Here is a 19,846-nt window from a genome sequence, read left to right on the forward strand (position 1 = left end):
GGGATCATCAGTTGGGGGGCTACTGCAGAAGCGCTGGGCTAACTCTACACGCTTGCTGGCCAAGCCTCCTCCTAGCCTCAACCCTGGGGGCTGGGGTCAGTAACATGTGTACGCCCATGTTCATAGCATCATGGTATTAGTCCATAGCATCATTGTATTAGTACATTTCTGTTGCTTATAACAAAATACCCGGAACTGGGTGATTTATAAAGAAAAGGGCCTCCTCCTAGCCTCAACCCTGGGGGCTGGGGTCAGTAACATGTGTACGCCCATGTTCATAGCATCATGGTATTAGTACATTTCTGTTGCTTATAACAAAATACCCGGAACTGGGTGATTTATAAAGAAAATTAAATTTATTGTTCACAGTTTCTGAGGCTGCGCAGTCCAAAGTCCATCTGGTGGTGGCGACCGTGACCCAGGGGTCTCACATTGCAAGGTGGTGGGAGCAGAGAGAGAGAGACAGAGAGACTCTCTTCTCTCTTCTTTTAAAGCCCTCAGAACCACGCTGCTGACCACCATTTTCAATCCATTCACTACTGCACAGTCCTACAATTGAGTGACCTTTTCCAGGCCCCACCTTTCAATTACCATAATAGGATTTCCCACCCTCTTAACAGTCACAGTAGGGCCAAGTTTCTAATATGTAAAACTTGGGGGACACAATTCAAGCTTCAGTGAGTTTTGGGGGGATGTAATTTAATCCATTACAAGCATTATTTGCAATTATCAAAATGTGCAAGCAGCACAGATGTCCATTGATGGATGAATGAGTAAGCAAAATTGGTCTATCTATGTATGAATGGAATATTATCCAGCCTTGAAAAGGAAGAAAATTGTGCCACATCCTACAACATGGATAAACTTTGAGAACATTATGCGAGGTGAAATATGCCAGACACATAAAGACAAATACTGTATGATTCCACTTACTCTGAGGTCCCCAGAGTAGTCAAATTCATAGAGATGGAAAGTAGAATGGTGGTTGCCAGGGGCTGGAGAAGGGAGGAATGGGAAGTTATTGTTTAATGGGGACAGAGTTTCAGTTTTGCAGGAGGAAAAGAATTCTGTGGATGGATGGTGGTGATGGTTGCACAACATTATGAATGTATTTAATGCCACTTCATTGTGCTCTTGAAAATTGTTAAGATGGTAAATTTTATGTTATGTGTGTTTTGCCACAATAAAAAAAATGGGGAAAAAAGACAAGCACCACCCCCTGAAATTTCTGAACCTTATTGAGGTTCTTTCCTCAAGGGAGCAAAAGCCTCCAGGGGTATGTGCTTCTGAGTCTGGGATAAGTAAAGCAGAGCATCAGGAACCAAAGGGGCAGGCAAAGGACAGAAGTCAGAAGTGAGACGGTTGTCACAGCAAGTCTATTAGCAGATTTATTTTATCTGAAAAATAAAGTCAGACTTTTGATGACAGAAAGTCAGTGTGGGCTGATTTGACTTTATGATGAAAACATATAACTGGCTTTGTGATTAGGTGGCAAGATTTCTTCTACAGTAATCAGCAAAATGTGCGGCTCCAGTGTTTTATAAAACACACTTAAGGCATGGTTGTAATAAAATTTTTGTTAAAGATATTTTTTAGCAAGTGTTTAATAATAAATAATTTTTGAAGTCATGTTAATATTCCTCTTATTCGATTTTCCAGAAGCTGGGAAAGCAAATGACTATAATGACAGGTAACAGATCCTTTTCCATCTCTGTTGTTTCCAATTCTTTGCTTTCATCAAAATTGAAAGAACATCTAATAAGCTTGTCAGATGATGGGTCCTTACAAATAATATTTGATGGTAGATCACAATGTGATGTTTGCTGTAGAACTCAGAAAACTTTTAAAGAATTGAATGGCATTGCTATTATAAGGGTTTTTTTTTTTTTTGCCTCACCATCTACTTATTTACAAGAAAAAGCTTTCTCAGCCCTTCTATCCATAAAAAAAAAAAGAAAAAATAGGAAGAATATTGTTGCTGAATCTTTTTTTTTTTTTTTAAAGATGACCGGTAAGGGGATCTTAACCCTTGACTTGGTGGTGTCAGCACCACGCTCACCCAGTGAGCAAACCGGCCATCCCTATACAGGGATTTGAACCTGTGGCCTTGGTGTTATCAGCACCACACTCTCCCAAGTGAGTCATGGGCCGGCCCTTGTTGCTGAATCTTGTCTCAGTCTAGCACAAGGGAATGGTCATTCACAGATATATAGTCTAATTAACAAACAACTACACTCATTGCATGAAGAAATGTCTAATGATTCTGTAACATTTACAAATAATCAATTGTTGTTTGTTATTTAATACATAGTCATTTTGTTGTTTGATCAGTTATGCTCTAGTAGTAATTGTAATTTTTTTTTCATCAAATGGTGCTGGAATAATTGGATATCCATAAGGAAAAGAAATGAACTTTGAATTGTATTTCATACCTGTATTAGTCCATTTCTGTTGCTTCTAACAAAATACTTAGAACTGGGTAATTAGTAAGAAAACAAAATTTATTGCTTATAGTTTTGGATGGTGGGAAGTCCACAGTCCAGGAAACATATCTGGTGAAGGTCTTGGTGGTGGCAGAAATGCAGAGGTCTCACATGGCAGAAAGGTGGGGCAGAGAGAGTCTAACCTCAGTTGGAGAACCACCATCCACTAGGATCAATGGATTCACTAGGCACAGTCCTCACGATCCAATCACTTCTTCAAGGCCCTACTTTTCAATGACCATAATATGATTTCCCACCCCAACAGTTACAATGGAGATTAAGCATCAAAGACTTTGGGGGGCCATTCAATCCTCAACATTACAGGGGGATTAAGTTTCAATGCCTTTAGGGGACCATTCAATCTACTGCAATACCATACACAAAAATCAATGCAAGATGGGTCATGAATCTAAACATAAAACTTGTATAAGAAAACAGAGAAGATCTTTGAAAGATCTTGGAGTAAGCAAAGAATTCTTGGAACACAGAAAGCACCAACTATTTAAAAAAAAAACAACCCACTAATCTAATAAAATTTAAAACAATTCCCTTCAAAAGACTCAATTAAGAAAACAAGCAGGCAAGCCACAGACCTAGAAAAAAATATTTGCAATTCCTATATCTGACAAAGTATTGTATGTCAAACATAGAAAAGCTATAATAAGAAGACAAATTAATAAATAACAGGCAGGAGATGAACAGGGACTTTACAAAGGAACACATACAAATGGCCCATAGGAACCTGAAAAAGTGCTTGATAACATTAATTATCAGTGAAATGCAAACTAAAACCATACATAACACCAATAACCCCTGCTCAGCTGCTCCATGAAAACCCTACATCACCAGATGCTGGTGAAGACGTAGAGCCACTGGAACTCTCATATTGCTGGCTCCCCACACTCCAGTTTTGGGGTCATAAAGGTGACATTTTAACCTTCACATTCCATTCTGCTGTATTCTTTAATTTGTCCAGGACCAGTGAGAAGGATTCCTCCTCCACCTGCCAACACTTCTCTCATCCCTGAAATGCTTGTAATTGTCCCTTAGGGTTATGTTAGGAATCAGACAGGATGATTGGGGTTCTGAGACTTTGCAGGTGGTCAGTCGTACATGAGCTCCCTTCTCATCTCTTTCTTCATGCAGCTGACCCTGCTCTTGGAAAGGTCTCTCCCCACCCCCCCTTCTCACCACATGACAGCCAATCTCTCCCTTTCTTGCTCCCCAGCTATTTCCAGAAAGTTCAGAGTCTCAAACATCAGCGTCATTCCCGCCCTGCCTGTCAATGGCTCTTCTCTGCCCATCCATCTCACTGTCCCCCCCCCATGTAGCCCCACCCCAAAATGCAAGTGGCAAGAGTTTCAGGGGCTTTTTTTTTTTTCTTTCTAAATTGTAATCATTTCACCAGAACTGACAATTCATGCTAAGACACAGTAAGATCTTGGAGTAGCCACTTACTTGCTTTGCTTCAGTGAGAACAAAAAACAAATCAAAACAAATCAAAAGCCAAGCTCCTCAGCTAAAAAGCAACCAGCCTTTCTTTCCTGGGAGATTGCCCTGCAGCAGAGAGCTGGCACAGCTGGCACAGGAGCCCGCCCTGGTGACAGCAGCCACAGCTCATCACCTGCCCTGAGTCCTACCAGGGGTGTCAGGAGAACTGCCGAACTGAAGGACCATAATATGATTTCCCACCCTCAACATTACAGGGGGATTAAGGTTCAATGACTTTAGGGGACCATTCAATCTACTGCAATACCATACACAAAAATCAATTCAAGATGGGTCATAAATCTAAACATAAAACTTGCATAAGTTTTCTTCTGCAACAAGCTGACAAGGGTTGCTGTTTTCAGGACAGATTTGTCGCATGCTTAGGGCTTTGGTTTATGCCGAGGGAGAATAATTTTTGAGCTTCTGTGCCCTAAGTTGGACTGTTTTTCAAAACAGTGCTAATCAGAGTCTAACTAGATCATAGGACAAGAAGTCATAAAAACAAGGATTCCTCTGGTCAGAACAAATGACCTTGAATTCAGAATTTTCCATTTTGGCCTGAAGTCAAACCCACATGAGAGTTTTCTTCTTTTATATAACCATATCTACATCTAGCCTTCTTTTTTTTGGATATTTTGCTTTTTCAAAAGGTCAGACCGATAACCCCAGTTTAGGATTCATGCCCGGGTCTCCCTCCTGGGGCACACTGTGTTCATCCTTCAGAGACTTGAGTCTTGTCTTTACACCAGAACTTTTCTCAGAAGCTTTCCTACCTCTCTCTTTCCTGGACAGTTCTTTGTGTCAATGACTTTGGTGCTCACGGCACACTAGATTGTCATTCTAAAAAAAAGTTGTTCCCATTGAGAACTATCTCCCCAATTGGACTGTATATTATTTGTGGGAAGAGATCTAATTTTATAATACTTATTAAATTGTGGTTTTTCCTGAAAATTGAATTGAATTAAAGACCATTCTAGAGCTAGAATTTCTTTCTATAAAACAACCAATTCAGATTTTCCCAAAGCAGGCCAAAAGATGTTAATAGTGGCTCCATGATGAAGATGATATTGGTCAATGAAGTTTGGAGAGTGAAAAACAAAATTAAACAGATTTTTTTAATTGCAGAACTTGTCGGAGCCTTTAGTGTGCAACTATGCATTGTGAATCTCGTGGGGACCAGGGGGATAGAATCTGTAGTATCTCCCACATGATTTTGGTCATGGAACCCTTTCATCTTGGGGGATCTTGGAGTATTACTGTCTCCAAATATATACATCCTAATATATTCTCCAGTGCTGGTGTGCAACTGGGAAGTCACAACAGCACTATCCAAGGAAGATGCATTTTGGCATTTAGCAGAATGAAGGGGGTAGAGATCATACCTGCCATTCTCCAGTCTTTTTTGTTCCCCAAGCCCATCGTTCAGGACTTAGCCTAGCAGAGCCTCTGCACAAGGCTTGCCTTCAAAGCCGTCCCCTCAAGGATGACAAGACAGAGCCTGTGTGCCTGTTTTCCTTTGGCATGGCTCAGCCTCAGTCAGGCCTCCTGAGATGACTGAGTTCCTCTTCTCCCTGGCCCTGCTTCAAGCAGTGCATAGCCACGCCCTGGCTGAACTGTCCAGAACTGCAGAGAACTCAGAATATAAGCCCTACATTCACTGGATTCCTGGGTAGCCAGGGACCCCCAGCCGGCAGGACTCATTCACATGCTCTGCCACGGGACTTGCCAATATGTCTTTTCCTTTCCATTCTCCTGTAAAGTCCCCTGTGAAACCAGAAAGTAGCTCTGTTTCATCTCCAGAGAGAGAGAGCCTTTGTTCAGAGAAATAGCCAACTCTTCAGGCGCCAGCTCAGGCCATGTTATCAATAATACATCTGCACAGAGGCCCTGTGTCCTGCAAAGGTATGCCAGACCCTGCTCCCCCAGCTGGGGGGAGGAACGATGCCAACACGGGACAGAGAGCAGCGTCTGCTGGCCTCCGTGACGCTCTAGACTCACTGGAATGATCCCAGGCTGGGAGGAATTCAGAAGAGAGGGATAATCGGGCATTGGAATGGTCAGGGAGCCTCTCACAGAGACAGCTGAGCCGCTCTAGAAGGATTGGTACAATTAAAAAAAAAAAAAATATGGCCTGAATAGTCTACTTTTTAAAAAAGTCTTTATTTTTTAGGACAGTTTTAGATTTACTGAAAAATTTAGAATATGCAACAGAAAGTTCCCACACACCTTGCACCCAGCTTCCCCTATAATTTCCTCTTACATTGGAATGATACATTTACTACACTAATGAACCAGTACTGATAAATTATCATTAAAGTTTATATTTCACTCAGATTTCATTTTTAACTAATATCCTTTTTCCATTCCGGGATCCAATCTAGGACACCACGTTACATTTAGTTGTCATGTCCCCCTCAGCTCCTCTTGGCTATGATTGTTTCTCATGCTTCCCTTTTTATGGATGATTTTGACAGTTTTAAGGACTACTAGTTGATATTTTGTGGAATGCACTTTTATTTATTTTTTATTTTTTGTGCCCAAGTATACAGTCATGTACTGCTTAGCAATGTTTTAGTTAATGATGGACCACATACCATACAGCCTAGATATGTAGGAGGCTGTACTATCTAGGATTGTGCAAATACACTCTATGATATTTGCACAACAGTGAAATCACCTAACAATGCATTTCTCAGAATGGGTCCCTGTCTTTAAGTAATTAGATTGTAATTAGACTTCTAGACATAAAACCATTCAATGGTCTCACTACATTTATATCCCTCCTTTAGTTTCTATAACATTCTGTTCTTTTTTTAATAGCACCATTATAATTTGCACATACAAAATTTTGTGTGTGTGTTTATTGACATCTGCCTCCAGAAGATATGTTCTATGAAGAGTAGGGAAAACAACCGTTTTGACACTAACATATGCACAACACTTAGTACATGGTAGGCACTTTAGTAAATATGGCCTGAATAGTCTACTTTTTAAAAAAGTCTTTATTTTTTAGGACAGTTTTAGATTTACTGAAAAATTTAGAATATGCAACAGAAAGTTCCCACACACCTTGCACCCAGCTTCCCCTATAATTTCCTCTTACATTGGAATGATACATTTACTACACTAATGAACCAGTACTGATAAATTATCATTAAAGTTTATATTTCACTCAGATTTCATTTTTAACTAATATCCTTTTTCCATTCCGGGATCCAATCTAGGACACCACGTTACATTTAGTTGTCATGTCCCCCTCAGCTCCTCTTGGCTATGATTGTTTCTCATGCTTCCCTTTTTATGGATGACTTTGACAGTTTTAAGGACTACTAGTTGATATTTTGTGGAATGCACTTTTATTTATTTTTTATTTTTTGTGCCTGGCCGGTATAGGTATCCAAACATGACGTTGGTATTATAAGGTTGCTCTCTAACCAACTGAGCTAACTGGCCAGCACTTCCACGCACTTCTACTGGAATTTGTCTAGTGTTTTTCTCATGGTCAGACTGGGGTTATAGGTTTTTAGGAGGAATACCGCAGACATAAAGTGCCATTTTTATCACATTATATCAAGGTTACATATATGACCATGGTATTGCTGTTGATGTTGCTTATCTGGCTGATGTAGTGTTTGTTAGGTTTCTCCACTGCGAAGTTACTTTTTTTCCCTCTTTCCATACTATACTCTTCAGAAGGAGGCCACTGTGCACGTTCCACACATAAGGAGTTTGGAGTTATGCTCCACCACCCTGAGGGCAGAGTATCAACATACATTATTTGGAATTCTGATACATGGGAGATTTGTCTCCTTTCTCTCATTCATTTCTGTATGGGCTCATGGATATTTATTTTTTCTTAGGGTTATAATATTTTATTAGTTTTCTTGCTCAAAATTGTTGCAGCTTTGGCCATTGGAAGCTCTTTCAGTTGGCTCCTGTGTACCTTTGACATAGCCCGTTAATCTAGACTCTTTTGGCTTGTATATATTTTTTTTGTGTTTTTAGAACTTCCCTACTGTCTGGCAGTACAAGATGCTCCAGGCTCATCTTGTATATTTTCTAGAATCAGCGAGTCCTAGACTCAGCCATTTCTCCAAGAAGCCTTGGTTCCTTTTTTTGGAAAGTGGTATTGGAAACCAAGATCTGGGTGCTAGGTGTTGCTACTGGGGTGAAATCTACTGTGAGGGAAAATACTATCCAGATGCTCCATGACACTCTGGCTTAGCATTTAGAGAAATGGGTGTCTTTTCATAGGAAAATAAGAAACCAGTAAGGACTTATAAATGTCCTGACTCATTTTCCACACCCGCCTGTGTCAACACATCACTCCAGAGGGACTTCAGATGAGCTGATTTTTTTTTTCGCAAATTGTGACTTTCTTGCCCAACAAACAAGCTTAGCCTACCATCTCCGTCAGCTGAGTACGTCTGCTTTTCTGAACACCAACCATTTGACTTCCAAGTCTTTCTTTCCTTCTTAAGGGGGCAGGCAGCCAGACCTGAGTTCGGTAACATTGGTACAATGCTTATGCACACTTATGAAATGCGGAGTGTCTCAGAAACATAATCAGTCCATTATAAATGAAGTGAAATGGGAGAACGCAGTGTATTCTTACTGTGAGGTACAAACAATGGGATTTTAGAAGTTTATTTTGGGATAACACAGATGGGCCATGGCGTTTGCATGAACACACTCTCCCCAAGGGTCATTTCCATCTCACATAAGTTGTACCCACCGTCCCTGGTGGATCAGGTGGCATATTGAGTCAATGCCCTTGTCAAAGTTAAAATTGCACCCAACGCAGTTAATCAGGCAAGGAAGACTTTACTCGAGACTATTGCAATAGGGGAGAGAGCAGAACCAAAGGGTTGGAGAGGCTTACTTGGCAGCTGGCCAGTACAGGGATCTGAAACCCTGACCTTGGTGCTATTACACCACACTCTAACCAACTGAGCTAACCAGTCAGCCTGGAGAAATTTTAAAAGCTGGGGTGGGGGACTCATAGGCCACCTGTGCTTGCTAATTGGCCTTCACAACTCGGAGCAAGGTGTCACCAAAAGTAGGCGCCTACCCTTCAACAGACACCTTCAACAGATAGGGGTGCTATCTCCTTCCAAGTTTATGTTTCAGAAAGATAGTTCCCAGATGCCTGAGAAAGACCATTCGCTGGGTTGTAAAACTAGGAGAAGTTGCATATATTTCAAAAGGGCAGAGAAAGAATTTACAATTGCAAGTTTTCTAAAGTGAATGCTCTAAGAAAAGGGAGGTCAGGGACCTAGAGTCAGGAAGAAACCTGTCTAAAGTTTAGCCAAGCTGGAGGAATGTTAAGGTCATCTTTGTCATACTGTAAGGCAGTTTTTCATGAATGTACCCCAAAATTTGCACCCCTGCTGCTTATGAAGAACCTTAAACCCAGTGATACATAAATTTAGAAATTTCAGGTCCCTGAAGAGTATCTTCATATGAAAAACCCATTGAAATGAACTCATAAACATTTCCTTTTAATGTTCTCATGCAAGAGTATCTTCACTGAATAATTCAACGAACATTTCTGGAGCATCTAGTCTGTGCTGGGCACCACATGAAGTATGAAAAAGGTGGGAACGTCTCAGAGAGACCTCACGGAACAGAAGGAGAGAGGTGAATAAACAAACACTTTAAGTATCAACATGAGAGTTCCCCCAAATATTAAACACAGAGTTGCCATATGACTCAGGAGTTCCACTTCTGGGTATCTTCCCAACAGAAATGAAGACATGTGTCCACACAAAGACTTGTACACAAATGCACATGGCAGCACTATTGCACCAAAGATGCAAACAACCCGATGTCCATCAACTGATGAATGGATAAACGAAATGTGGCATATCGTTCAACAAAGTATTACTCAGCAATAATAAGGAATGAATCACTGACCCATGCAGCAGCATGGATGAACCTTGAAACCATTACGCTGAGCAAAAGCAGCCAGTCACACAAGGCTCCATATTGCATGATTCTGTTTCACAAAATGTGTAGAATAGACAAATCTGCAGAGACAGGCCACAGGTGAGTGCTGCCTGAGGCTTTGGGGTTGGGAGAGTTGGGGAGCGACTGCTAATGGTTTTGGGGTCTCTACAGGGAACAATGAAAGTGTTCTAAAATTGCTTGTGGTGCTGGTGGCACAATTTTGTGGATATGCTAAAAACCATTAAGTTGTATACTTTTAATGGGTGAATTATGTGGTATGTAAATTATACCTTTAAAAAACTGTTACAAAAAATACATATGTGTATATATACATACTGTATATGTATGAGGGATCTTCAAGAAGTTCAGGAAAGATTTGTATTACCTCCTAAATCTATTTTTCCATGAACCTTCTGAAATAGCCTCAGACATTATATAATGTGAAAACAGCTTCAGGACATTTATCTGTTAGGGGAAAAGGGTGAGGGGTGGGGTGGTATCGGGAAGACATCAAAGGAGAGGTGATGGCTAAGACAGAACTTGAAGAACAAAGGTTTCCAAAGCCCCCTCCGAATGGGAGCCATTGTCGAAAGGCCCAGAGGACTAAGTCCCTTTCAGGGGCTGCAGGCAGCTCGGTAATTCCAGAGCCCAGGCAGGTGCAGCAAGGCCGGAGACAGGAGGCCTCGGCTACAGTCAGGAGCTGGGCCCTCACCTCTGTGAGGCAGTACATGATGGCAATTGTGAGCTCACACCACGGGGCCAGGTGACCCGGGTTCAATCCCAGTACTGGGCTGCACCAGCTACATGGACTTGGGCAAGTCATTTTACCTCTCTGGGCCTTAATCCCTCCTCTGTCACACCGATTGACACAAAGATTAGAGTTGATGTGTCCAAAGTCCTTGGGATGGTGCCTGGCATGCCCTGAGCCCTGTATATGTGTTTGCTAACATGGCACATTAATGAGCCACAGAATGATGTTAAGCAGGGAAGTGACGTGAGGTTTTTTCCGGAAGACCATCCTCCAGGAGACATGGAGGGTGAGAGGGATCAGACAAAAGCAGAGACTTTGAGGAGGCTGTTGTGATCACCCAGGAGAGAGATAATGTCTGGAAAAGGCAGGCACGATGGCAATGGGGAGGACAGAGAGAATTTACAGAGACTTGAGAAACAGAATCAAGAGGACCTGATGACTGACGAGCCGGGGCCGCGAGGAGGGGTGGGAGGTGTGCATTTGGATGGCTCCTGAGTTTCTAGTTGGGTAACTGCTGGATGGATGGTGAGAGATTCATTCACTGAGATGGAGAAAAGAGGAAGTTCAAGGACACGTCATTGGACAAATCCAGTGTACAGTACTTGTGACGTCCAAACCAGGTCTTCTGACACCAAATCCAGTACTTCTCTTCCCATGGCTCTTAGAATCCTGCCTCTGCCTTGAGGCAGTGTGGCTTATAATGGGGTATAATGTCACAAGTTGGCCACTGCTGCAGCACACTGGCATGGTGGCAGCCCTTGGGAGGACAGCTGAAGGAGAGAAAGTTCTGGAGGAACTGAGAGATGATGGAAACCAGCTGGGGTCAGACCATTCTTTGGAGCAGATCAGTGTAGCCAGGAGAAATTTCAAGCTATCAGCTTAGGTATGGCAGCTGAAGGAGAGAAAGTTCTGGAGGAACTGAGAGATGATGGAAACCAGCTGGGGTCGGACCATTCTTTGGAGCAGATCAGTGTAGCCAGGAGAAATTTCAAGCTATCAGCTTAGGTATGTAAGAAATGCAAACATGTTTTACAGAACCAAGCTTAATTCCCACTCAAGCCTCCATTCCTCCACTCAGGGAATGCTGGATCTCCTGCCCTGTTCTCCCGGTCTGGGCCTGAGAGAATGGCATGGGGTTTGAAATTCTTCTTTAAAGGCTTTTGCATGGACAGTGGATGGACAGAATCCAAAAGGGGTGGAGGGTGCTTTGGGGAAGAGGGACAGGTTTACCCAAAGCTGACTGGCCAGTGACTAGCACACAGACATGGGGTAAAGTAGATGTTCAATAAATGTTTGTGGCCAAAATGAGTGGAACTAAAAAAAGCAGAGGTGGACTGAGGGTGTCAAGCACGTCATGGTGTTTTGCACTCCCACTTTCTCACCCAGGAGTCCCACCAAATCGCCCAATGGCCCTGCTCTGTCCTAGTGACATCTAGTTAATCTGATGGATGGATCCTTGCTGATGTGTCCTCGTGTGTGTTGCTCCTCCTGGGTCAGCCATGCAGAGCCCCCACCCCCATTAAGTGCAGGCCAGCGAGTGTCCACGGGGAGCCCACAGAGAGTCAGCACAGCCATGGCCATGTTGTCCTCCACTGGACACCACCCCGTTTACTCTGCCACAGTTATTTTTCTGCCACTCACATGCTTTCCCTGCCCAATGGCCAAGTCTGTGCAGGATGTTAGTGAGCAGGTCTCATGGGAGGGAGCCAGGTGGGGGTGTGCAATGTAGGGTATCACATGATGAGAATCACAAGAGCAATCGAGCCGACCTGCTCACAAGCTCTCCTTATAAAGCCATCAGAACCATGCCTGTGACCATGCATTAAACCATCAACCCCTTACTCCATGAATGGATCAGTCCATTTGTGAGGGCACAGTCCTCAAGATCCAATCACCCCTTAAAGGCCCCATTTTCCATCACCATATTGCGAGTTAAGTTCCAGCATAAACCTGGGGGGACATTGAAGCCATAGAAGTCACCAATAGAAAAATTTTAAACAATGCCCAGAGGGCAGCTCTTCAGCTGGTAACAAAGTGCTGATGATGGTTTCTAATAAAGGACAACGTCAGGAGCATGTTGCCAACGGGACTGTGCTCTGCTGGCCCCATAGAGCTGATGTTATTAGCATTCCCATTTCTAGGAACCCATCTCCTCCCCTGCATGGGGTATTATGTGTCTCCTAGAGAAGCAGGATTAGCTGTGGTGCTGTTCAGATACTTGGCTCTTCTCTCTCTGGCAGTGGAAGGTTGATGGACCGTCCTCCTCGGGGTCCACAGGCTCTGGGTTCCGTGTCTTTCTTAGCAGTGAGCATTGGGTGGGGACAATGTGCTAAGGTAGGAGGTGCTCTGGTTGCTGTCAGAAGGGCCCACCTGTCCTTGTGAGCATCACCAGGATGGATATTCCAGTCATTGTGGTCCCTTCCTTCCCAAGAATTGAATCCAATATCACTTGCTGATCCCCCTTTCCCAACCCCCCACCCCCCATGCTTCAGCCTTGGGCACTAACATGCTGACCTCTCGGGAGCAGGTGCAAGGAGCTCTTTGAAACATACCCTTGGTCTCTGGAATCCCAACTCTTAGGCAAAGGATTCTCAACAGATACTCCTTGGGTGCAGATGTCGGAAAGGCTGCTTCAAAACTGTCCTGGCCGAGGCCGACTACAAGCTCTGCTTCTGTAGACGTTTGCCAAGTGCCAAAAACATCTCCGGTGCTCAGACCAGGGGCAGCCAATGGAAGCTGCAGCCAGGACCCCGCCCCCTGCCCCCTCCCACAGTGGCGTCCTGGCCTCCTGCCTCTCCTTTCCCTCCCTGTCCCCTCCTGCCTGGCCTGCCTGACTCAGGAGTGAGGACCCTGGTGGGCAGCAGCACCGGGGGCCACAGAACGCCTCTTCTGCCCTGTGGTTCCTGGAGGGAGCCTCAGCCTCTACGAAGATGACTTGGAGACAGGTCCTCCTCTTGTCCTGCCTCTCAGCCGTGGTGCTCCTGTCCTGTGAGTATGAGAGGGTCAAGGGGAGACCATGTCAGTTAAGGCTCACTCTACACACGTAAGTCTGCTCAGGTGGCACAGGTAGAAAGGGGTGTGCTTATTATTAAGATGGCCATGCTAGGGATTTGTGTGTGTGTGTGTGTGTGTGTGTGCAAGACACAATGTAACACAGAAAAAAAAAGAAAGAAAAATATAGAAAAAAACCCAGCTTAGTGGGTTCCTGGAGAGATGGGTTCCATGACTGGTATGTGAGGGACTGAGGGCCCCCCACCAGGGACTGGCAGGCCACTAAGCCTAGAAAGGACTGTCAAGGCCCAGATTGGGGTCTGGGCTCCCCCCGAGGCTGCAGCCTTCACTTTGTGCCTTGTCCCACAGTGCTGCGGGAGGGGACCGGTGCATCGGTGGGCACCAGACAGACAGCAGGAGCAGAGGACCAGGAAGGTGAGTGCAAGGGCCACCCCCTGGTGCAGAGCAGGTGCTGCCCACTCCCGAGGCAAGTGGAGCCCACTCCTGAGGCAGCCCTGGCATCCCCATGCCAGCTGTGACGGTCCTCTCTCACCTCTCTCGGGTTTCAGGTGTGAAACAGGAGATTTTCATGCAAGAATCAGATGCCTCAAATTTCCTCAAGAAGCGCAGCCAGCGGTCCCCCAAATCCCGAGATGAGGTCAACGGTAAGGATGCTGGGCAGCCCACCTCCTGCTCACACTCCAGTTCCTTGTGAGCAGGTGTGGCAGGATGCCGCGGGGACCCAGGGTTCAACTTAAAAGCTCTTGGCGATCAAAGTGACCTCAGCTGTGAAGTAGAAATTATGCCATACTTCCTTGATCGTAGGTCACATGTTGGGTTGAATACGTCGTTAGGGTAAGGGACAGAAGGAACGTGCCACATGAGGAGCACCTGAGAGTTATGACACATCCCAATTTCGGAAAGTGAAAAATGTAAAGGGGGCGTCTGTGTTCTGATCTAGAGGGAACACAGCACGGCAGAGCATGTTTTTCGGGGTACTGGCACAGCCTACTGTTTATGCAAGAGCAACAGCACTGTGCCCAGGGCATGAGCACGGGGGACTGGGCACTGAAAAGCGTGGGTTTGGTGACAGCTCTGCTGCTAAGTGGCCTCAGCAGCTTCCTCTCCCTGTTACTAATTTCCTTATTTATAAGCCCCTGAAAGCTGCATTCAGCCAGCAGAGTTCTTCAGTTTTAATTTCCTGTGCATGTGGGCAAGCGTGTCTCCTGCATGGTTTCTGTAGGCCCGGTGGTTCTCGGTGGGGGCCCTCACGTCCTTGACCTGCAGACCCTGGAAGGCAACTGAATTTTCTCCCCCAGAACTCAATTTTCCAAGACTCTGTCCTGACCAACTGTAAGGCTTGATTCTTTCCTTGTGTGTTTGTATGAATAAAGTCTTTGTGCTGCTCGGCACACTCAGCAAGGCGACCTGGTCAGTGAAAATAACAGACTATTTTCAGACGATGGGAAAGAACAGAGATGGGAATGCTTGGAGAGAAAATTCCTTTTTAAAAAACAATTGGATTACTATAACCATACTAGGGAAATCTCCAGGCCTCATGCAACTTGGGATTTAAAAGTTGGCCAATATCAAGCAACACTAAACAGCTGTGATGGAGGGTGTTTTGATTGAAATCAGAAAAGCAACCTTCTGGCAGACTTCCACAGGGAAACAGGCATGGTTCTAGGACGGGCAAATATCTTCCATCCCCTTAAGCTGACTCAGGACAATAAGCTGCAGGATGAAGTCTGAGGCCCCTCACCTGTNTGCTGGGCAGCCCACCTCCTGCTCACACTCCAGTTCCTTGTGAGCAGGTGTGGCAGGATGCAGCGGGGACCCAGTGTTCAACTTAAGCTCTTGGCGATCAAAGTGACCTCAGCTGTGAAGTAGAAATTATGCCATACTTCCTTGATCGTAGGTCACATGTTGGGTTGAATACGTTATTAGGGTAAGGGACAGAAGGAATGTGCCACATCAGGAGCACCTGAGAGTTATGACACATCCCAATTTCGGAAAGTGAAAAATGTAAAGGGGGCGTCTATGTTCTGGTCTAGAGGGAACACAGCACGGCAGAGCATGTTTTTCGGGGTACTGGCACAGCCTACTGTTTATGCAAGAGCAACAGCACTGCGCCCAGGGCATGAGCACGGGGGACTGGGCACTGAAAAGTGTGGGTTTGGTGACAGCTCTGCTGCTAAGTGGCCTCAGCAGCTTCCTCTCCCTGCTACTAATTTCCTTATTTATAAGCCCCTAAAAGAGCTGCGTTCAGCCAGCAGAGTTCTTCAGTTTTAATTTCCAGTGCATGTGGGCAAGCGTGTCTCCTGCATGGTTTCTGTAGGCCCGGTGGTCCTCGGTGGGGGACCCTCACGTCCTTGACCTGCAGACCCTGGAAGGCAACTGAATTTTCTCCCCCAGAACTCGATTTTCCAAGACTCTGTCCTGACCAACTGTAAGGCTTGATTCTTTCCTTGTGTGTTTGTATGAATAAAGTCTTTGTGCTGCTCGGCACACTCAGCAAGGTGACCTGGTCAGTGAAAATAACAGACTATTTTCAAACGATGGGAAAGAACAGAGATGGGAATGCTTGGAGAGAAAATTTCTTTTTAAAAAACAATTGGATTACTATAACCATACTAGGGAAATCTCCAGGCCTCACGCAACTTGGGATTTAAAAGTTGGCCAATATCAAGCAACACTAAACAGCTGTGATGGAGGGTGTTTTGATTGAAATCAGAATAGCAACCTTCTGGCAGACTTCCAGAGGGAAACAGGCATGGTTCTAGGACGGGCAAATATCTTCTATCCCCTTAAGCTGACTCAGGACAATAAGCTGCAGGATGAAGTCTGAGGCCCCTCACCTGTNTGCTGGGCAGCCCACCTCCTGCTCACACTCCAGTTCCTTGTGAGCAGGTGTGGCAGGATGCCGCGGGGACCCAGGGTTCAACTTAAAAGCTCTTGGCGATCAAAGTGACCTCAGCTGTGAAGTAGAAATTATGCCATACTTCCTTGATCGTAGGTCACATGTTGGGTTGAATACGTCGTTAGGGTAAGGGACAGAAGGAACGTGCCACATGAGGAGCACCTGAGAGTTATGACACATCCCAATTTCGGAAAGTGAAAAATGTAAAGGGGGCGTCTGTGTTCTGATCTAGAGGGAACACAGCACGGCAGAGCATGTTTTTCGGGGTACTGGCACAGCCTACTGTTTATGCAAGAGCAACAGCACTGTGCCCAGGGCATGAGCACGGGGGACTGGGCACTGAAAAGCGTGGGTTTGGTGACAGCTCTGCTGCTAAGTGGCCTCAGCAGCTTCCTCTCCCTGTTACTAATTTCCTTATTTATAAGCCCCTGAAAGCTGCATTCAGCCAGCAGAGTTCTTCAGTTTTAATTTCCTGTGCATGTGGGCAAGCGTGTCTCCTGCATGGTTTCTGTAGGCCCGGTGGTTCTCGGTGGGGGCCCTCACGTCCTTGACCTGCAGACCCTGGAAGGCAACTGAATTTTCTCCCCCAGAACTCAATTTTCCAAGACTCTGTCCTGACCAACTGTAAGGCTTGATTCTTTCCTTGTGTGTTTGTATGAATAAAGTCTTTGTGCTGCTCGGCACACTCAGCAAGGCGACCTGGTCAGTGAAAATAACAGACTATTTTCAGACGATGGGAAAGAACAGAGATGGGAATGCTTGGAGAGAAAATTCCTTTTTAAAAAACAATTGGATTACTATAACCATACTAGGGAAATCTCCAGGCCTCATGCAACTTGGGATTTAAAAGTTGGCCAATATCAAGCAACACTAAACAGCTGTGATGGAGGGTGTTTTGATTGAAATCAGAAAAGCAACCTTCTGGCAGACTTCCACAGGGAAACAGGCATGGTTCTAGGACGGGCAAATATCTTCCATCCCCTTAAGCTGACTCAGGACAATAAGCTGCAGGATGAAGTCTGAGGCCCCTCACCTGTCTGCAGTTCTGGGGGGGAGGGGTGGCCAGGACAGCCTGGTGGGTACCCAGGAGTGCATGTGAATGCAACTGCTGTCACAGTGCCCAGAGAGCCTTCAGTGGCGTAAAGAGCAGGCGACCCTTCTGTAAACTTGAATTTGGAACCAGGAGACAGACATCTGACATCTCTAAGCTTCTGGGATAAAAGCACAGGTCACTTTAGTATACAAAGAAAACCTATGAATGCATGTTCCTGAGAAGGGGCGTATGCAAGCAGAGGATAATGCTCAGTACAAAAATACCATCTTAGGGCTGGTGGGTTAGCTTGGTTAGAGCGTGATGCTATAACACCAAGGTCACGGGTTTGGATCTCTACACTGGCCAGCTGCCAAAAAAACAAACAAACAAACAAACAAACAAAAAAACCATCTTGTCTTGAAAGTTAATTGCTTTTATTCATTGCTACATCAAAAGCCCAATTTGTGGCAACTCGAAAAGATTGTTTCTTTTCCTGAGTCCATAGGAGAGCTCATTAAGGACCTGCTTCCTGAAGCCTAAGCTCCCCTCCCTCCACAGCAGCTTTCTGGTATCTGGAGCAACACCAGGGCTTCTGGTGGGTGGGAAGGGCGTGCTGCCATGTGTGTGTGCTCTGGCCAGTAGTGAAGTATGGGAGCCTGGTGCTCCGAACTCCAGCCCCAGCTCTGCCCCAGCCAGCTGTGTGACCTCCACTAGGTTGCTGCACCTCTCTGAGCCTGAATCCTTCCTGAGAAATGTGTGGCTGTGGGGCGAGGGGTGGGCGTGGGGACGGATTGGACTCCCAGCTCCTTCCACCAGCCTAAAGTTTCCTGCAACTAAACAGGTAAGGGCAGACGTATGGAAGGAACATGGGACCTACCTAAGGAATCCTCACTAAGATCAACTCACAGATCACTTGATTTTTAACCTGAGTTCAATTAAATAATACAAATATAATAGAAATAACTAGTATTTATATAACTTACTTCTTAATGTAGGCTCCTTACTTCTAAGAAGGGTTTGAGATGGTTTCCAATATCACCATTTTGCAAAGAAATTCTTTTTGTTGTTTCTCCCCACACCCCTGTAATGTGGGGTGGGGGCGGGGACCACGGCTTTCCTCAGTTTCTCGGCCTCCCTCATCACCCCCACTTCCTCTTGCACATCAGAGCTGGCAGGGACAACAGCACACCTCAGTATTCCCCTCTGATGTAAGTCTCACCATAGGAGCAGGAGGCTTTCTGAGGGACCAGTTCTTCCCGCACCAGGTGAGACCTACCCACCCTTATGGAATTTTCTAGTTAAAGCCCATGTTAGAAGAAATACCTTGAAAGTAGAGAGCTTTGAATAATTGCCTCCAAACAACCACAGGTCTCACAGACTTTTATTCCAGCAGTGAGGATAAAACCTTTTCTTTAGCAGCTGGCCGGTATGGGGACCCGAACCCCTGACCTTGGTGTTACAAGGCTGTGCTCTAACCAATTGAGCTAACCAGCCAGCTTGAAGCTTGTTTTTATATTTTCATCCTTATCTGGACAATAGACCTCTTCAGTGGAGGGATTTAGCCCACATGCTGGCCTTGACAGGTATCCAAAAATGTTGAATGGACTTGAAGGTATTAATTAATGTGAGATTCACTTTACATTGGATTTTTCCTTTATGGAATTCATTTCCAATCATGAGATTCCTAGTTTCTAAGTGGCCTGGTATACTGTACTTGGATACACCATTAAATTTTTTTTTNAAGAGCTCTGTGCCCACGTCCTCTGGGGAGTGGAGCTGTGCGGAGAAATCACACAATTTGCCGCCACGTCTTTTTCCCAAATTTAAATGGGAGGAGGGAGGTAAAAGAAGCTCTACTTTCAATTTATGTCCATGGGAGCCTGGAAAAGAAGGGAGAGAGTCACACAGATGGCTATGCAGAACTGGAGAAGGTGCAGAAGAGGATAGAATACCTGTGTCACCATTGGCTCGGGGACTGTGGGGATGGAAAATACCTGCTGACTGTATGGATATAAAATGTCTTTCCCTCTCTCCTCCCACTCAGGGATCACTGTGGTGGTCTGTGTTCTCTGCCTAAGCACCCAAACTAGTGTCTTAGCTCTGGGAGGGTTGCGCTAGGTGGATTTCAAACTCACTTTTATAAAAAAAATTTTATTTTGTCGATATACAATGTGGTTGATTATTGTTGCCCATTACCAAAACCTTCCTCCCTCCTCCCGCTCCTCCCT

At 45.1% G+C, this 19,846-nt stretch overlaps 1 protein-coding gene across 1 annotated transcript in view; it reads left to right on the plus strand.

Moving 5' to 3' along the window:
- Positions 1–13,534: 13,534 nt before the first annotated feature.
- Positions 13,535–19,846, plus strand: part of UCMA (upper zone of growth plate and cartilage matrix associated) — a 13,834-nt gene continuing 7,522 nt past the window's right edge. The window contains exons 1-3 of the mRNA XM_008564075.1: positions 13,535–13,662; positions 14,035–14,100; positions 14,235–14,330. Of these exons, the coding sequence (XP_008562297.1) occupies positions 13,605–13,662; positions 14,035–14,100; positions 14,235–14,330 (220 nt within the window). The 5' untranslated portion in view covers positions 13,535–13,604. The remainder of the gene's footprint in view (positions 13,663–14,034; positions 14,101–14,234; positions 14,331–19,846) is intronic.

Source organism: Galeopterus variegatus, unplaced genomic scaffold (assembly GCF_000696425.1).
Source record: "Galeopterus variegatus unplaced genomic scaffold, G_variegatus-3.0.2 Scaffold180, whole genome shotgun sequence".
Taxonomy (NCBI): Eukaryota; Metazoa; Chordata; class Mammalia; order Dermoptera; family Cynocephalidae; genus Galeopterus; species Galeopterus variegatus.